This window comes from Prionailurus bengalensis, chromosome A1, assembly GCF_016509475.1.
Source record: "Prionailurus bengalensis isolate Pbe53 chromosome A1, Fcat_Pben_1.1_paternal_pri, whole genome shotgun sequence".
Taxonomy (NCBI): domain Eukaryota; kingdom Metazoa; phylum Chordata; class Mammalia; order Carnivora; family Felidae; genus Prionailurus; species Prionailurus bengalensis.
Window position 1 is genome coordinate 129,119,215 of NC_057343.1, and position 20,053 is coordinate 129,139,267.

At 37.0% G+C, this 20,053-nt stretch overlaps 1 protein-coding gene and 1 non-coding gene across 3 annotated transcripts in view; both read right to left on the bottom strand.

Moving 5' to 3' along the window:
- Positions 1-1,015: 1,015 nt before the first annotated feature.
- Positions 1,016-20,053, bottom strand: part of DEPDC1B (DEP domain containing 1B) — an 84,609-nt gene continuing 65,571 nt past the window's right edge. For both annotated transcript variants that reach the window (XM_043590869.1, XM_043590879.1), the window contains 4 exons: positions 13,385-13,551; positions 10,718-10,894; positions 3,305-3,490; positions 1,016-2,017 (listed from right to left, as the gene is read on the bottom strand). In XM_043590869.1, the coding sequence (XP_043446804.1) occupies positions 1,856-2,017; positions 3,305-3,490; positions 10,718-10,894; positions 13,385-13,551 (692 nt within the window). In that variant the 3' untranslated portion in view covers positions 1,016-1,855. The remainder of the gene's footprint in view (positions 2,018-3,304; positions 3,491-10,717; positions 10,895-13,384; positions 13,552-20,053) is intronic.
- On the bottom strand, positions 7,776-7,906 carry LOC122496799. The gene has a single exon (XR_006300948.1). It is a non-coding gene; the product is annotated as a small nucleolar RNA SNORA18 (small nucleolar RNA).

Below are 20,053 nucleotides of genomic sequence, written 5' to 3' on the forward strand. Positions count from 1 at the left end.
CCTAGGAACACATCTAACGATTTGCAAACCTTCGCAGAGATTTTTTTTCTCATTTATTCTAAATAAATGGAAAGATAAACTATGTTCATCCACTGGAAGACTTAATATTGTAAATATAGCAATTATCTCCAAATTGATTTATAAATTCAATACAATCCAAATCAAAATCTCAGAGGTGTGTGTGTGTGTGTGTGTGTGTGTGTGTGCGCACATGTGTAAAGCCTGACAGGCTGATACTAAAATCTGAGTAAAAATGGAAAAAGTAAAAAAAACATATACAGTAGAAGTCTTTGGCTAAACCATATCCATAACACAAAGTAAAACCATAATGAGATACCATTATACACCCACCACATTGACAACAATTCAAACTCTGACAATAGCAAGTTTTGGTGAGGACATTAAGCCAAAAGAACTCCTAGACACTGTCAATGGGAAGGTTTACCGGAGCGCAAAGAAAGCAGAAGTAGACTTATTCTTTGCTCTAAACATCATTCTAAGATCTGAAAACAAATCCTGAAATACTAAAAATCTCCCATTCCTTTACCTATTCGGAGGGAAAAGTGGTATCCAAACCAAGAGGAATACTTTTATCCACTTGTAAGTAAACAAAATCTGAGTCACATGTAGGAGGCATTCTGCAACAAAAGAACAGGGCCAGAGGGCAAAGGCAAGGAAATCCAGTCCAAAGCCAACTAGTGACTGTTACTCTTAAAATTTAGGGTAATTACTTACAGAAGAAGGCTTCCAGATGCTCCATACTCTAAGTGTACCATTATTTGCAAAAGGGCAAAGCAAACTGGGTCTTTATGTACTCTAATCTCAAGAGATATCCTATCACTTAGCCACAACGGACAAAGGCTCCTGAAGGCTCATAAAAAGCCTAAACATCACTCATTTTATCATAGAAATAAATGAATGATGTGAGGACACTGGCCAAGATGATGAACTTCAGCATCTGAAGATGTTTTCTAACTGAACTAAATAAATACCAAAAAAGAAACACCACAGAGCATAAAAAAACAAAAACCAGTATTTATTTACATTCCATTTACTTTCCAAAGGACGAGGAAGGTGGGAGAAATACAAAGGAAGTAGTCTTGTTTTACTTAACCTATTTGTGCTTTTCACGAAACAACAAAGGCCTGACTCACAATCACAGGAACAAGGGGACCCAAAAAGATTACTCAGTTCAATTTTCCATCTCCAGCCAAGACTGAAATTATACCACTGCAGGCAAATGAAAATCAACCCCACATATAGGTGAACACCAGTTAATATATGTTCTAAAAGAACCAGCTTTAGTTAAAGCTGTCATAACATCCAACGAATCTGCAATAAAAGACACAGTCATAATATGGAGCCTTAAGACTCTCTGTACAACAATGAAAACCAAATTTTACACAAAGAGAAGTCACAACTATTAAGCTGTGAAGTCAAGAGCATCACAGTAGCAGTACCCAGTGTCTCTCTTATTCAAGTACATACACTATTTTTAAAACTTGGTTATAACAAAGACATCAGTAACTGAAATGTACAATTATTTTATTAACACCATGAAAGATAACAAATAAAAAAATAAAACTACCCACAAATTTTGTAACAATTACAGACACGCATATTAACCATACCACTATACATTTGTCTCAACTTTTAACTGACTTGTACACTTTAAAAATAGCATTGGGTTTTACAAAAATACTGATAATGGCTCAACATTTTAGGAAGTCCGGTAACTTTATGTTTTCCGTAGCCTCTATTTTCTGCTCTTCTTTCTTCCATCGCCATAATCCTCCTATAACCACCAATTTGCTCGAGGCAACAGCAACAGAGATCTCTAAGAGCAATGTAAGTACTACATCCGAAAACTTCTAGTTCTTTGAAATGGTTGGAAAGGGTTTTTTAGTGCCCACATCAGGAGCTGTGGTTTCGGTTTCGGTTTTTCAGGAAACAGAAGTGCTTCACTTTCTGGTGTAGGAAATCGTTCTTGGTAGACTTCAGGATAGGATTTTTGAAACTAAAAAAAAAAAAAAAAAAAAAAAAAAAGATTCAAGATGAGTCAAAAAAAACCCACATAAGGGCCAATAAAATTAGGAGATCTAATTTTAAAATTAAAGACTTTCTGATCTGATTCCATACAAGCTGTTTTTGTTTTGTTTCAGTGTTTATTGTTCTCTATCAGAAAAGAGAATAACAAGACAACTAATCGTAATCAAATTCACTCCAACACAAATCCATTTCTTTTGGTAAGATCATTTGATTCCACTTGCTATAGATCTAATTCAATTTAAATTTGATCAAAGCTTCAAATACACTTCTCATTTTGGTCTTATTTCTTAAAATTTCCCCCAGTGCTAACTATAAATAGACTTCACTTTAAAAATATTCACAAGTAATCCTGACTTGAAAATAACTTATGTTCTACACAGTTAAAGAAAATTTTGGCCCAACTACATTTCACGATCTCCCAGCTTCTCCAACTCAGTCCCACCTGCTTCTGCTCAAATGGAAGGGAAAACATTCCAGTATATATGACTTTATGAAAAGCTTAAAGAGAAGCAATATGCTTTTCCTTCATCCTCAACACTGAACTCTTCTCCAAAATTACTGAGAAAAATACGATTGGGAGTCTAGAACTCTGGTGATCTGTGTATAATCCTATATGCATGATGTGATCAGGGATCAAGCTTGCAGGAGTCAGACTTCAAAAATAAAAACAATTCACTTAATCTGGAATCAATACTTTAAGAATGGTTGAAGTAAATCTAGTGTGAGTTAAACACTACTCAATGAAACCCTAAACCTTGTTCCTAGCAGGAACTAAAAACTTTTAGTGCTGCCCGAGGCAAAAAAAACAATTTGATACTGGTGATCTAAAACCAAAGCCTTTCCAGTTTTACACATTTTCTATTTGCAAATTCAGTATAATTTGCCTTTCAAAAAAAAAAAATCAAAAGGAACCTGTCCTCATTTGATAGTTTCTCTGAATTTAAAGTAATTACTCCACTAACACATCAAGCCACATACCAAAACAAAGGACAAATAATAGAGAAGAGCTCCACAAATGAAGAGTTCAACAATGGTAAAATATCTACACTGGAAAATAAAGACGTGGAAAACAGACCACAATTGTGTAAAACAATGAGACTGCCGGAATGTATAAATTGAGTAATATACTTTCAAAACTGCTATGTCATAGAAGATGAGATTTATGTGAAACTTAGTAAAACAGAGAATAAAAAGAAAAAATATAAGAACAGCAGGCAGAAGAAGAAATGACTTCTAAAGAATATTCTTCTTTTACCTGCTTCAGTTTTTTCTTCTTCTCTTTGCTGGAGAGTTTGGCATCTGTTATGACTTCTTCCAGCAAGGCTGCCAGAGGTTCCTGAGAGCCGTATGCTCTCTGGTATTCAAACTCCCCTGGACTGATCTGACGGCAAAATGAGGGAGCAGATAGAGTGATATCCATATCAGCTCCTGGGTATTTTATCTAAGGCAAAAGGATTAATAGTGAATGGCATAAGTATATTTTCACATAAACTGCAAAAATTAGTTCAGATCAAATACAGCATATCTCCTACTAAGGGTACCACATCATTCTTCAATTTGGGGAAAACTCTTTGGTAAAAGGTAACAGTGTTTCTATAACTTCAAAAAAAATATCACAGTCACAGTTTTAAGTAAGAGATGTTTACCTTTTTAAACCCAAGATCCATTTTAATAAATAAAAAACCTGAGTGTTCTTTTAAATAAAATCTTAAGTTGAAACATAAACTAAACATGTTGACAAAAATGATTCAAAACAATTATAATATTGACCACACTTTGTGGATCCCTTCCCACATCTGGAGAATCTGATCCTCTCTTTCTTGGGGATGGACAGAGAAACACATATAGCTTGGCTGTTATGTAGAGAGAAGTTCTACAACCATCTCCAAATATGTTAATACTGAAAATCAAGAAAAAAAATATTCAGACATTGTATAGGGCAAAAGGGAAAAGGAAGAAAAAAGAGGAAACATAATACCAAGACCTATAAATAAACGAGCATCCATTAAAAATATTTAATTTCAGGGGCATTTGGGTGGCCCAGTTGAATAAGCATTGGACCTTGCTCAGGTCATGATCCCATGGTTTGTGAGTTCTAGCCCCACATCAGGCTCTATGCTGTCAGCACAGAGCCTGCTTCAGATTCTCTGTTCCCCTCTCTCTCTGCCCCTCCCTGCTCATTCTCTCTCTCTCTCACACAAGTAAGTACGTAAAAACTTTAAAAATACATATATTTAATTTACATAAAGCAAATATCAACAGGTATAAAGGGAGAAACTGACGGTAATACAATCATAATAGGAGACTTTAACACCCCACTTACATCAATGGAGAAGTCATCCAGACAGAAAATCAACAAGGTTAGATGGACGTAATAAATATGTACAGAATATTTCATTCAAATACAGCAGAACACACATTCTTTTCAAATGTACATGGAACAGTCTCCAGCATAGATCACATCTTAGGCCACAAAACAAGACTCAGTAAATTTAAGAAGACTGAAATCATATCAAGCATCTTTTCCAATCACAACAGTGTAAAAGTAGAAATCAGTTATCAAAAGCAAACAAAAAAACAAAAAACCTGAAATAAACAAAAACATGTGCAACTAAATAATCAATGGATCAATGAAGAAATCAAAGAAGAAATTAAAAAAAAAATACATGAAGACAAATGAAAATGAAAACACAATGGTCCGGGGCACCTGGGTAGCTTAGTCAGTTGAGACCCAAAATCTTAAAACTCCCAAAAGAAAACATAGGCTATAATCTCTTGGACATTACCCTAAACAACATATTTATGGATATGTCTCCTCAGGCAAGGCAAACAAAAGTAAAAATAAGCTCCTGGGACTACACTAAAATAAAGAGATTTTGTATAGCAAACAAACAAACCAAATCAAAACAAACCAAACCAAACAAAAACAAAAACCCCCTCAACAAAACAAAAAGACAACACAGTGAATGGGAGAAAATATCTGCATATGATATATCCAATAAGGTTATACTATCCAAAATATAGAACTTATATAACTCAACATCAAAAAAACAAATAATCTGATTTAAAAATGGGCAGAAGACCGGAAAAGACATTTTTCCAAAGACGCACAGATGGCCAATAGAAACATGCAAAGATGCTCAACATCACTAATCATCCAGGAAACAGAAATCAAAACCACAATTAGATACCACCTCATACCAGTCACAATGGCTAGAATCAAAAAGACAGGAAATAACAACTGCTGGCAAGGATGTGGAGAAAAGGAACCCTCGTGCACTGTTAGTGGAATGTAAATTGGTGCAACCATTTTGGAAAATAGTATGAAAGTTCCTCAAAAAATTAAAAACAGAACTACCATATGATCCAGTAATTCCTCTTCTGGATGTTTACCCAAACAGAATGAAAATACTAATTTGAAAATAAATATGCACACACCTACGTTTATCACACACGAAGAACAAAACCTTGCCATTTGCAACAATTAAGGATAGAGCTAGAGAGTATAATGCTAACAGAAATAAGTTACTTAGAGAAAAAAATTACCATATAATTTCACTCATATGTGGAATTTAAGAAACAAACCAAAAATAAATAAATAAATAAATAAATAAATAAATAAATAAATAAGCAAGCAAGCAAGCAAAGGGATAAAGAGAAAAACAAACCAAGAAACAGACTCTTAGCTATAGAGAACAAACTGATGGTTACCACAGGACAGATGGTGGGGGATGGGTAAAAAAAGGTTATGGGGATTAAACAGTGCACTTGTCATGATGAACACTGGGTGATGTACAGAACTGTTGAATCACTATATTACACTCTTGAAACTAATATAGCACTGTATGTTAGCTATACTGCAACTTCAAAAAAAAAAGTGTTATATACATGGAACATTACTCAGCCATAAAAAGAATGATATCTTGCCATTTGTGGTAACATAGATGGACCTATAAGATATTTTGCTAAGTGAAGTCAGATAGATAAAGTCAAACACCATATGATTTCACTTACATCTGGGATATAAAAAAAAACAAACAAATTAAAAAAAAAACAAATTTACTCTCATATACAGAAGAAGGGGCACAGGGATGGGGGGAGATAGGCAAATAGATGAAGGGAATTAAGAGGTAAAAACTTCCAGTTAGAAAATATAAATAAGTCATAGACATGAAAAGTACAACATAGAGAATACAGTCAATAATGTAACAATGTTGTATAGTTACCATACTCATTGTGAGGAGCACTGAGTAATGTACAGAACTATGGAATGGCTATGTTATACACCTGAAACTAATGTAACACTATGGCAATTATACTTCAATTAGAAAGAAATTAAAGTGTTTTTTTAGGTAATAATTTTTTTCTGTACATGTTCCTTAAAATGTTTTATTAACTGTTAGATATTAACAAATATTATCTTATCCATTTCCTGATGGGATATATTAAAACGTCCCATTGCAATTGTGGATTTTCAAGTCAACTTGTAATTTTGTCATAATTATACATTCTGAGGATCATAATGTGCATACAAGTTCAAATATTTTTTCCTCCAATTTTATTTTTTATTAAATTTTATTAAATTTATCATTATTCTTAATTCCAAAAATTTACATCACGGTTTTGCCAGTGCCTTCTTGCCAAAGATTACCAGGATGACATCTGTGGTCAAAAAGAGAGAGGTAGAATGAATTGTACTGCTAAAGATGACCACAAACCATAAATAACAATGGGATTGTATTGGGGTATGTGGCTGGTTCAGTCGGGGGAGCACGCGACTCGATCTTGGGGTTGTGAGCTCAAGCCTCACGTTAGGTGTAGAGATTACTTTAAAAAAATTAAATCTTTTAAAAAACAAGAACAGTGAAGTCTGTCAATGCGAAGGTGGTCAAATGGTCTAGGATATGGACTTGTGAAACTCTTATAGAAATTAATACATTTAAAAAGCAGACATTTTTACAGGGGGATTGGGAACAAAGCACACCCACAGACGCAGGGAAGACCCATGCCCAATAAAGGCCTTCATGCTAGGCTGAAGGGGAAGACTTTTCTTTGCATGGAGCCAGTCTGCAAAGAGGTGATGTGGGTGTTTTATCAAATGCCCAAGTTTCAACAAAAGATCATAAGGCATACAAAGAAACTTGGAAACATGGTCCACTAAAATCAAATCCTAAATCTCCAGAAAGCAAGCCTAACAAAACACAGGCCTCAGACTTTAGTAGACAATGATTTTTTTTTTTTTTTTTTTTTTTTTTACTTTACACCCAAGTTAGCATGTAGTGCAACAATGATTTCAGGAGTAGATTCCTGAACGCCCCTTAGGTCAATAAATTTTTAATTAAAGAATTTTACATGTGATTCTTTGCACTGCCAATCACCACAGTTTCTCCAAAATCAGAATCATAATCTTCAAAATAGCCCTTTTGAAAAGCACTTTGGTTCAATCCCCAGTTGTCACTGTCACTCCAGAGTTCTTTTCAGTTGGACTTCTTTGATCTCCACTTGAATATGGACAGACTTCAAAAATACCCCACACATTTAGGGTCAGAGTAGATGGATCTGATCTTCCTGGTGCTCAATTTCAGACAACCTCTAAATGTAAATGAGTGCAAATCATAATCACCCCTAAACTATCCCACCCTAAAACTGTAGAGATTGTTGGGATATGCCAATACCTAAGACTTAAAAAATTTGACTATTACATCTTTCACATAGTTTTAGCAGAAAGACGTCTTGTAGTTCTTCCTACAGATCTAAACACATAGTTCTGTGAATACAGTAAACCACACATATACTCTATGAGGAGTTTCCAATGATGTAGGTCTAGAGACAAAGCCCCATCAGGATAGACCTCAGTTAAAGTGTTCCATCTTCCCAAAAATATAACACCTTTTGTTCTTCTGCAGCCAGAAGCCTAGTAAGGAAAATTCTAGATATCTATGATTAAAGATAGCAAAGGAAGAAGAGGACTGTAGTCAAGGCTGATAAAAGGTTGGTGTCAAAAATAACACCTACCTCACAATTTATCTATCCCAGGATCAGCTGTGTAATTTCCCCAGAACAATCCAAGTAACATTGTTCATTTTCAGAGAAGCACTTTCCTAAATCTCACATGCTGTAGGGGCTGAGTAGTCCACATGAGAGAACAGAAATCTGATACTGAAACAACTGGTCAGCAATTCTGAGTACTTCCAACAGAGAAAATGTAATTGGACAAATGAGTGCTTACTGGTTTTATGTAGTGCCAGAGCAGTGCCCTCCTCAAGATCATGATAATGTGCAGTTAAATGAATCAGCACAGCTCAGCCTTCTGATCCTCAACTGAGAGCAAAGGGCTCAGTTATAAGCTGCTGCAGCATATGCCTGTGCTATGGGACACACAAACCCAACAAGCATATAGAGGAACATAGCTACTGCTATCAATTCTCCCTGCAGAAATTCAGTGAAGTATTTCTTCTTTACCTTTTTTATAGGTTAGGGTCATAGAAATATTGGGCGGAGGGAAGATTTAACTAAAACAGCACTAAGGTTATACTTTTTACCCGTTAAAACAGCAAAGGTATATGTGTTAATGATAATACCCAAAGTAGCACAAGGGTGCAAAGAAATGAACACTTTCTTAGACAATTCATGGGAATATACATTGGCATAATCATTCTAAAGGGAAATTTGGCAATATGCAATCAATACTTAAAATACACCCACATCTGACTTGATTTCAGCTCAGGTTGTGATCTCATGGTTGCGATATGGAGCCTTGCATCAGGCTCTGTGCTGATGGCATGGACCCTGCTTGGGATTCTCTCTCTTTCTCTCTCAAAATAAATAAATAAACTTAAAACAAATTATTCTTAGAAAATAATCAAGGATTACCACCACACCCCCCCCAAAAAAAAATCTAGCTACAAAAATATTTACTGGTAGGTTGTTTGCAAAATAGAGGGGGAAATGGAAACAATCTAACCAAAGAAACCCATTTAAATAAATTATGGTATATATCCATATTACCGAACACTATACTATCAATAATAACAATACTGTGGAATGACATAACACTAATGATGATGATAATATTAACAGCAGCTACCAACGGAGGGCCTAGTATGTGATAAATATTATTCTAAGCACTTTACACATCTTAAGCCATTCAATCCCTAAACAACCCCAGGAGGTAGGTATTGACTATTATTATCCCACTCTACAGATAAGAAAAGAGGGATGTCAGGTAGAGGCTGAAGCAGAGACATTTTATAAAATGTGCCCAAGGTCACAGGGCCAATAAAGGGTATATCAAGAACACAAGTACCACTTAGCTCCAGGGTCTGAGCTCTCAACAACCCTGGTGTCAGTCAAGAATATTTAGTGATATGGGAAATATTTCTTGTTGTACTATCAAAAGAAAATAAGGTATAAAAGAAAAGAGCAAGAGTGAGAGAGAGAGAGGAAAGGGGAGGGGAGGGAATGGAAGGGAAGGGAGAAGAAGCGGGGAGGCAAGGCAAGACAAGACATGACACAGAAAAACATCTGAAAGACGATAATACTAACTGAATAGGTAGTGTTACTCTTAGAGTTTTTGGTGTACATTTTCTATAGTTTCCAAATTCTTTCAATAGATTAGGTTGACAATTACCCAAAATTTTTTATTTTAATTTTTAAATTGCACACTGAAACAGGTGAACCGTTATTCACCCTGAAAATACTTTGGGAGGTAGCAGCTCACTGGTCCTTAATCGTGGAACCTCAAAAAGTGCTTAAGCAGAAAGAGGGCCAATCATTCCAAAGGAGCTAAGCAGACCTTTTGCTTGCATTTATCAAGTTTCTGCTCCCACAGGCTGACATACAAACCCCACTTGGGGCCCACATAATAGTTATGCATTACATTTCTTCTGCATCATTTTAACAGAACAATAGTAAAAGCTACCTTTCAACGAGTACCTGCTATAAGTCAGACATTTATGCTAGGGGTTTTACAATACAGTATTCTACTCTTAGCAACAATTTTATAGAGCAGGTATGGCCCATTTTAACACTTGCAGAAACTACAATTCAGAGAGGTTAACAGACTTGCCCAAGGCCACAAAACCAGGAAAAGGGAAAACCAGGAACTGGCCCAGCCAGGACTTTACAGCTCTAAGGCCATTCTTCTACCACACCACGTTTTTTGGAGGCAGTGTGGTATGAGAGACCACGGATTCTGGAAATTGAGTTTATCTGTGTGAATCCTGGCTCTGTGACGTAAATTCTCCGTGCCTTAGCTCACTGATCGAAAAAATGCAAATATCGCTTCTCGGCCTTTTGGCTAAGATCAAGTGTGAAAAAATGCAAATATCAATTGTATGTAGGTCACAGGGCGATTATGATCAAGACATGTATTACACATAAATCATTTCCATCAGGAAGTATATGCAGATTCTAAACAAATTCATTTAAGGAAGTTGCAATCAGAAGTATGCAGCATTGATTACATAACCAAACCAAGTAAGCATTCTATAAGTTTTCAATTAATACCAAACACATATAGAGCTTACCATGCAGCAAGCCCTGTTGGAAGCACTTTGTACAGATTTATTCACTGACTTCTTCCCAACAAGAGGTTCCAAGAAACCTAGCAAGTTTACATGACTTTCTTCTGGCAATTTTAAAGGACTGGTACCATCCCTTTCTTTACCTGGACTCTTCGTAGATGAGCCACACGCTCCTCTATGGAGGTCTGCAAGGCCAAAGGGACTTTCAAAATCTCTTGGTAATTGTCCATTAGAAACGTCACCAACCTCACAGCTAATAACTCATCCAAGTCTACTTCATCCTTGGAACACAAGATGCAACGGGAAAATGTCTGAACCATCTGAAACAAGAAGGGGAAGTATTTTTTCATGAAACACAGATGAAGTCTTCTTTCCCTACAATGAACTGAGTTCAATCTAATTTGCAAAAAACAAATGTGACTAGTCAGGGAGAAATGGCCCACAGGACAGGGTACACATCTAATCTGGCACCTGGCCATACCTGGTCATCTGAGATGGGCTGATTTTTATCAACCAGCAAAACAGAAGGTGCGTCTCATCTCACAGAGACTCAGCACACATGCTTGTCTGAGCAGTTTTTAAAGCACACCCCTTTACAGACAGTTTTAAACATATATAAACGAATTCTGAAAATTATTATCACTACCATTACTTGAATCATGTTGCATTTCAAAGTTCAAAGTACTTTAAAGCCATTTAGTTTACTAATATCCTTATTTCACTATTGATTTTTTTTTAAATCTGCTAGCACAACATAAATGCCTCAACAGTTATGTTTTTTCCCAGTTAATTGTAATTTTCTCTAGGATTTTGGGTGTACATTTGACAATCACATTTGAACAAAATCATTAGACTTTGTAACAAGTTCATTAAATGATTTGACTTTACAAAAAGCAGAAATATAAAAAATATTATGTAGCTGCTTTCATAGAAGGCATATTAACTATTTCCTTCTTTAATACTATCCTTTGGATAGATACTTTTTCCTTTTCCTACTAATTTTACTGCTGACAATCTTATTTTGAAACCTACAAGCATGAATCATGTAATTCTGCTTAATTAGACTTCATTTCATCAACTTACTGCAGAGGATCCTTTATTTTTCATTCACATGTACGTGTACAGAGAGACACGCAGACAGACATTTTTTACCTGGAGACTATGGACCTTAGGGAATCTGAATGCCTTGAAATTGTATGCAAAATTTTACATGTGTATCCTCCTGGGGAACAGTGCAAAGTTTTCTTCAGCCTTTCACAAAGGCCCATTAGCCCCATTACCTATCTACCCAACCAAAACCAAGGTCAAGAATCCCTCTATTGGGCACTGAGTGCTCCTCTGATCTTACCCCACCCCACACTTCTAAAACTGGACCAGAGGACCCCCAGAGGTACACCATGGTTCACCTGGACGTGAAAAGGACATACACCTCAAAGAAGCATCAAATTTGCTCTAAGGCCTCCAATTTTGAGGAAAATTAAAAATTTTTGTAATAAGAAATTCTAAACATAAACCCTATTTTAAAAGACATACTAACATTAGCAAAGTAGAATTTAAAATTAGCATATGTGGCACACATGGGTGGCTCAATGAGTTAAGCGTCTGACTTTGGCTCAGGTCACGATTTCACGGTTCATGAGTTTGAGCCCCACATCAGGTTCTGCGCTGACAGAGCACAGCCTGCTTAGGATTCTCTTTCCCTCCTTCCCTCTCTGCTCCTCCCCTGCTTGCTCTTTCTCTCCTTCAAAAATAAATAGATAGATAGATAGATAGATAGATAGATAGATAGATAGATAGGGGCGCCTGGGTGGCTCAGTCGGTTGGTTGGGCGTCCAACTTTGGCTCAAGTCATGATCTCACAGCTCATGAGTTCGAGCCCAGCATCGGGCTCTGTGCTGACAGCTCAGAGCCTGGAGCCTGCTTCGGATTCTGTGTCTCCCTCTCTCTCTGCCCCTAGCTCACTCACATCCTGTCTCTGTCTCTCTCAAAAATAAATAAACATTAAAAAAAATAATAAAACAGGGGCGCCTGGGTGGCGCAGTCGGTTAAGCGTCCGACTTCAGCCAGGTCACGATCTCGCGGCCCGTGAGTTCGAGCCCCGCGTCAGGCTCTGGGCTGATGGCTCAGAGCCTGGAGCCTGTTTCCGATTCTGTGTCTCCCTCTCTCTCTGCCCCTCCCCCGTTCATGCTCTGTCTCTCTCTGTCCCAAAAATAAATAAATGTTGAAAAAAAATTTAAAAAAAAATAAATAAATAAAATAAAATAAAATAAAATAAACAAAAACTTCAAAAAATAATAAAATAAAATTAGCATACATTGGTAAGCAAAACTGAGAATATTTTATGGACCCTAAGATCATAACCTGAGTGAACAAGTTCTCAATCTCCCTGCCAGGCTATCTGATCCAACTCTGTATTTTACTTCTTTCCTCTTTACCTCATTATACAGGCTGCATCCACTTGTTATAGTGACAAATGCTTCACAACCCTTTTTGTCGTGGAGGAAAGAATACTGTTTTCTTGAGAGACCGCTTATCCTCACTGTCCACCCTTCCTTCTCTTTATGTTGACAGTAGGCCCTAGGCAGCAGACCCCTTTAAACTCAGAGCCTATCCCTACTCACTCTCCACTTTGCATTATGTTATTTAAGACACTAACACCCAAAGTGTTTAGTGTTGGGGTGGTTTCCAAGCGATGGCTCTACAAGCAAGCCTGCCTTGCACCTTCCTCTGGCTGCCAAGCTAGTAAACTCTATTCAGGTGGATTTTATTGCCAAAACTGAAGTCAAGTTAGATGGTAGAGATCAACCTACCAGTGTTCGGGTACCAAGGCCATCACACAGGGGTGGCATCTCCTTATTTAGGCAGATTCTTGCCATCATCCTCATCAACAGCTGTAACTTCCTCCTATTTTCAGGTGGCAGGAGGAGGCAGCAAACTTGAAATGCTTCAATAGCCATTTTCTCTTTCTGTAACAAACCTGATTTAGAAAGAAGTTTTTAATCTTTTAAAACCAATAGCCAACTTGACTCCATTATGTTTACATTTTTCAAATTATGTACTATTAAAATTATATAGAACATGTACACATATCCAACTACGCTGGGCCCAATGATTATAGATCTAATGCATTGGCACCAAAAATACAAACCATCAACTAAGGATGACAAATATATAAAACAAATACAGCCATTTCCCTCTCTCAGATTTTTTGTAGTATTCTTTCCCAGCAAACCAAGAGCAGTCAGGTTAAGTCTAACCTAACACTCAACACTCACAGTTACTACAGGATGAAGACAGCATGAGCAAAGATATGAATGTGCCACTGCTGCCCTGAATTGCCCCCTTGTATTATGTCCCTGGGATGAGCAGGGTTACCATCTAACAGGATTCTCACGGACTGAAAACAGGTCCGATTGGCCTACAGTCAGACCACTGCCAGATGGCTGTACTTCTTTCCAAACAACACACATCAAATAACCCTTCCTCACACATAAGCTGTTCTTCCTAGCTAAGTGTACCGATTCAATCATGTTATATGCCAGCCCTCCTCAACCAAACTACAGTCTTCTAATACTGTGCTACAAATCACGGTTCTCTAATACTGTGCTCTCTTCAACCACATTTGTCCCCAGACACATCCACATCCAAACCCTCTAATGAGAAGAAACTGCTTTCATCAATTTATTTGTTCCATGTCCAACCTCTTCAAGTTCCCAATGGTTTCTCTTAGAGGCAAAACCATCTTTGGCACCCAGTAAGTATTTCTGACCATCTATGATATGCCAGGAACTGTGCCAAGTCCTGGAAATATGAAAATATGCCAGGTCCCTCACTCTGAAGAGCTGATGTGCTATGAGGAGACACCCATTAAAAAATTGTAAATGGCAAAATGTGAGAGGTGCTGCAAGAGACATCTGCAAGGGCAACATTAGGGAAATTATAAGTCATTCCTTAGGACACAGCACAGGCTTGGCATAGAAGTAAAGCTGGAAAGGTCAACAGAGATGAGACACGAAAAGGCCTTGAACGCCAGACTAAGGAGCTTGGGTTTGGCCCTGACGGCAGTGGGTGGGCATGGGAGAGAAAAGGAGGCAGAAGGGGAGCTTTAATACACCAAGTTCAATCCTAGATGTTCACTGAAAATACTGCTGCTGATTCTCATCACTAGACCTTCTTTCAACTCTATATAATCAGGTCTATGAAAAGAAAAAAGGTTTATGATCAAATATTAATTCTTTCTTTCACTTATCCAACAAATATTTATTAAGCCTTGCCTGTATTCCAGGAACTATTTTAGAAGAGGACATACAGTAGGAAATAAAAACAAAATCCTTGCCTGATGTCATGGAGCTTACTTTCCAGCAGATAATAAGCAAAGAGGTACAAACATATGGCAGGTGGAAAAATGCTATGGAGAAAAAAGAAAGGAGCAGGGGAGTGATGGGATGTGCTCAGAAAAACATTTCTGGTTTTTTGGGAAAAGTCTCTAAGGAGGTGAAATTTGAGCAGAGATCTGAAGGAAATGAGAGTAAGCCAGGGAAGTTATCTGAGAGACAAATTTCCAAGGTGGAGGAAAGAGCAATGACAGAGATTGTGACACGAGAGTATGTTTGGAGTGTGTGAGGAAAAGCAGTGAGGCCAGTGTGAAGACAGAAGAGTGTATAAGAGCATTCAAACAGGAAAGGAGGTTAGAGTGGAAGGTAAGAGCCACACCAGGCAGAACCCTGTAGGCTACCATTAAGAATTTTGAGTTTTATTATGAGTGACCTCAGAAAACACTGGAGGGTTCTGGGCAGGGGAATCATTAACCTGAATTACTTTTTACTCTGGCAGCTCTAGAGAGAAGAGATTGTAAGGGGGTAACACAGAAGGAGGAAGATGAGAAGCATGATGACAGTCTGGATAAGATAGAAGAAGTGGAACTAGTAAGAACTAATTAAATTCTAAATCTCTTTCTCCACAAAGCCTTCTACTTTTTCCATAAAACTTTCTATCACATTAGCCCACAAATCCCTTCTTTTTCCAAATTATAAACACCTTTTGACAGACTTTACCTTATTTTATTATGATTCATGTATATATACAATAGGTATATTGTATATATGTACTGTTTTACCAAAGAGAGAGCAAGCTAATTGAAAGCATAATCCATTTCCTTTGGCAAGCCTTACTTCCTGATAAAGTACAGGTGAACATTCAAATACCTATTTGTCAATAGAGTATTACATGGCTATTAAAAATGGTAAATTTTGAAGTTATGAAACAATATTTCCAGTACAATATTTATGAAGAAAATCACAATAATAAACCTTATAAAAATAAGGTAGTAAAAAGGAAAAGATCAAGACTACATCAATTTGCTTTTAATTTTCAGATTTCTTTGTTGGGACACTGTTAAACTAACACATAAAAGTTACATTCATCAAATCTTTTAAAAAGTCTAAATTCTAAACTTCCAGTTGCTTAAATCCCAAACTTGGAGTTGGTCATGATTCTGGGTTTTATGAAAATTAGGGTGAGAATGTATCAGTAAATCCATCTCAGGAATTAATCTACACAAACCTACACAAATAGGAGACAAAGTCCACCCTTGACTCGCATACATCCCAATAACTCACTGGGCCCCCCCGTGAAGCCAGGGACTCCCTTCCTTCTGCCACGGATCCCAAGTGAGAACTCCCTGCAATTCATTCCAATTGCCAACTTCCCACCTCCTGTAAAAAGAGAATGCCACTGATACCTTCCTCCATTAAATTCCTAATCTCCCCCAAAACAATGCCGCAGCCTCTGGCTGTGGAGGAGCCACCATCAATAGTTTGAATGAGGGAAGCTCCTGCTGAACAACACTCCAGAATGTGGAAGGAAGGAGAGTTGCTTATGCCCAAAGCTTGAAGAGTAACATGAAACTATGAGGCTCCTAATACTCCCTCCTGGAGCCTGGAATGCATTTTACCAGAGGAAGGAAGAACAAAACAAAACAAAACAAAACAAAACAAAACAAAACAAAACAAAACACTGTAGGGACTGACTAGGCCTACAGTACCATTAGCTTTTAACTACAGCTAAAATTCATAATGAATTAAGTATATTCTATAAATTGATCTTATAACTTAGCTGTCCTTTACAGCACTGCTTCTTGGGGAGGGAGGCAAGGAGCAGAACATTGTTCTAAACAACATACTCTGAAAGGTTTACAACAAAACCTGTCATTTTGACATAATTTAATAATTTATCAGATAAAATTAAAAAATTAAAGTGTTCCTACCTCCCAAAAGGTATAAAAATTGGTACTCCTAATGCCCCCTACTTGTTCTTTTTTTTTTTTTTTTTTTTGAGAGGGAGAGAGAGTGTGCATGAGTGGGAGGGTAGGGGTGTCAGAGAAAGAGAGAAAGAGAATGAATCTCAAGCAGGCTCCACGCTTAGCCTGAGGCAGGGCTCAATCCCATGACCCTGGGATCATGACCTGAACCCAAATTCAAGAGCCAGACACTTAACCGACTGAGCCACCCAGGCACCTCTATTTTTTCTAATTATACATTATCACCTCCTAATACACTACAGAATTTACTTTTTTGTTATCTACCATTGTTTCCCCTCTGCCTTACTAAAATGTAAGCTCTACACGGGCAGGGATTCCTTTCAGTTTTGTTTACTGATACCTCCAACAGGTAGAACACCACCTGGTAGATCACAGGTGCTTACTAAATATATTCTGTGGTGAACATGTGAATGAATGACTATATGAATGAAGGAATAACAATGAGTCCTCCCTTGCTAGGACTGGAACTAGAATATCTGGCTTAAGTCCCCGGTCCCATTGATTGTATATGCTTGGACAAGTCACTTAACCTCCATGAATCCCAATTAACCCAGCAGTAAATTGTGGTGGACGGCCATAGAACCGAATCATTGTACTGAACTGAGGGCCCATAGGCTATAAAAGAAAGCCTACGTGAATTGAAACTTTTAATAGCATTGATGATAGGTGCTGCTGCTGCTACTACTACAATTACTACTACTAAATTAAAGCATTAAGACTAATACCAGGGTGGAAAATAGGATGCAAATCAGATGCAACTTTGGCTAGATTTTCTTAAAAAGTCAGTTAAGAAATGTACTGTACACTAGTACACAGACATGAATTTGGCTCTGGATCTCTGTGATGATAGAATAAATAAAGTCCCACAATGCCCCAGCAGAACTGTATTACTGAGTAACAAATCATCTAAGAATGCCCTCCTCAAGCCTATATGCCTCAGCAGTTGCATAACCCCATGACAGAGGATGGAAAAAAATATAAACATATGTAAACATCATCTCATGCAATGGTTATGTCAACTTGACCATGCGTAATTCAGAAAGACTCACAATTATGACTTTTTGGGTCACTGGAACAATCTCATGCCCACATTATTATTAGGTAAAAACAGCTATGTCTGACTTACTGATGTTAGAAGATCTATAACAACCCTTAAATTTTTCTTGACTTTTTAGCTGAAAGAATGTGGATGCCTTTGTTGCCATCAATGACAGAACTATCACAATATTTGGTAGTTGGCCCCTTGTTAACCTAAAGATTATAGAAGTCTTTGTTAGAATTAACTACTAATGTATAATGTACAACGCTATAGTCTTAAAACTTAGGTGAAAGTTGTTCTTTAGGCAAAAGGCTTACCTTTCAACGGCGTTTAATTTGCTAACTGACATAGCAACTGTGTGGCTGAACACAAGATTTCAAGGATGAACTACAACAGCTGACCTGCTTTTGTTGCTTACTCCAATCAAGTAATTCAAATAGATAAAAAGTTCATTGAGAAAAACACCAAAGAAATTATCTCATGTCCATAAGTGGCAAGAATTAGGAGTAGGGACTCACCTGACATGAAAGCAAGACTTGCTACAAAGCTATAGTTAATTAAACAGTATGATGCTACCATGAGAAAACATAAAAGACCAACACGACAAATTTGGAAGTCTAGAAACAGGCCCAAGTATGCTTGGGAACCTGATACATCACAGAAATGTCATCACCAATCAGCAAGGAAAGAATGGTCTGTTCAAAAAAGGTGTTTGGAATAGCCTAATAACCATATGTCAGGAAAAAAATTAAATCACTAAAATTAAATTATTAATTTACACAAGGCCCAGACTAACCCTCCCTCCACAAACAGCTAGAAAACTGGACAAATTTTATGCAATAACAATTTCTATACATGGGATAGCGAAACAGTACCATAATTCCTGAGAAAAGAGAACAAAACAAACAAGCTCTACAATTTCCCCACATTATGCCTAGAGGCACATTCTAAATCATGTATCAGAGACAGAGAGCTCAAGCAGATGGAAGAGACAGACTGGAGTTTGTGGAGGCTGAGTCAGCTGGACATTGCAAAGCAGAGTTCCAACTGCAGGGAACTAAACAGAAGAAGGGTTCCATAAACCTGCATAGAAATCCCCTGAGACTCTGATGAACACTGAAATGCATATACATGATTAAGGCAAAACTCTAGGAGGTCATACAAAAAACAACCAGTGAGCTTTGAGCTGAACAGTTCCCAGAGCTCACATAGAAGAGAGCCCTGCTGATCACTGAAGGCATTCCACAGAAAGCCCAGCAGGATTATGCTTCAATAGTAGGACCAAACTTCACTTCAGTAAAGGTTAATCTAATCTGGCCTTAAAAACAGATTTAAAAATAAGACCCAAATGAATCAAAAAGAAATTCAATTAAATTAACTGCCTAAGAGAACAAAGCTTACCTCTTCAAAGGAAGATAACAAAATTCAGATACTCAACAAGGAAAAACATTTTGTTCAAACAAAATCACGAGACATACCAAGAAGCAAAAAAGTATGACCCATGGCAGGAGAAAAAATTAGTAGAAAATCATAAAAATAGCCACAGATAAAGAACTTAGAGAAAAGTATGTTACAAAAGATATTCTATGTTCTCATATTATTAGAAAATATATAAATACAGGAAGGAGAAAATGGAAGATATAAAGAAAAACCAAATGGAACTTCTAGAAATGAAAAATCCTCATCCTCAAAAGAAACACTCACTAGGTGAGAACCATAGCAGATTAACACTTCAAAAAAAGAAAACTTAAATTCACAGTAAATGAATCAGCCAAAATAGAAGCAAAGTAGGCAAAAAAGTAGGGAAAAAAATAAACAGAGCTGCAGCAAACTGTGGGAAAGCATCAGATGACCTAAACTCTGTGTCATTAGAAAAGTAGGAGTCACAGAAAAAAATATTTGAAGAAATAATTGCTAAAAATGTTCCAAATTTGGTGAAATCGATAAATCAACAGAATAAAGAAATTCAATGAATCAAAGGGCAAAAAACACAAAAAAAAACTCTTAAAAGCACATTATAATTAAATTCCCAAAATCAGTGATAAAGAAAATCTCAAAAACAGTCAGAGGGAAAAAAGGCACATTACAAACAGAAGAACAAAAATAAGTAATGACCATAGA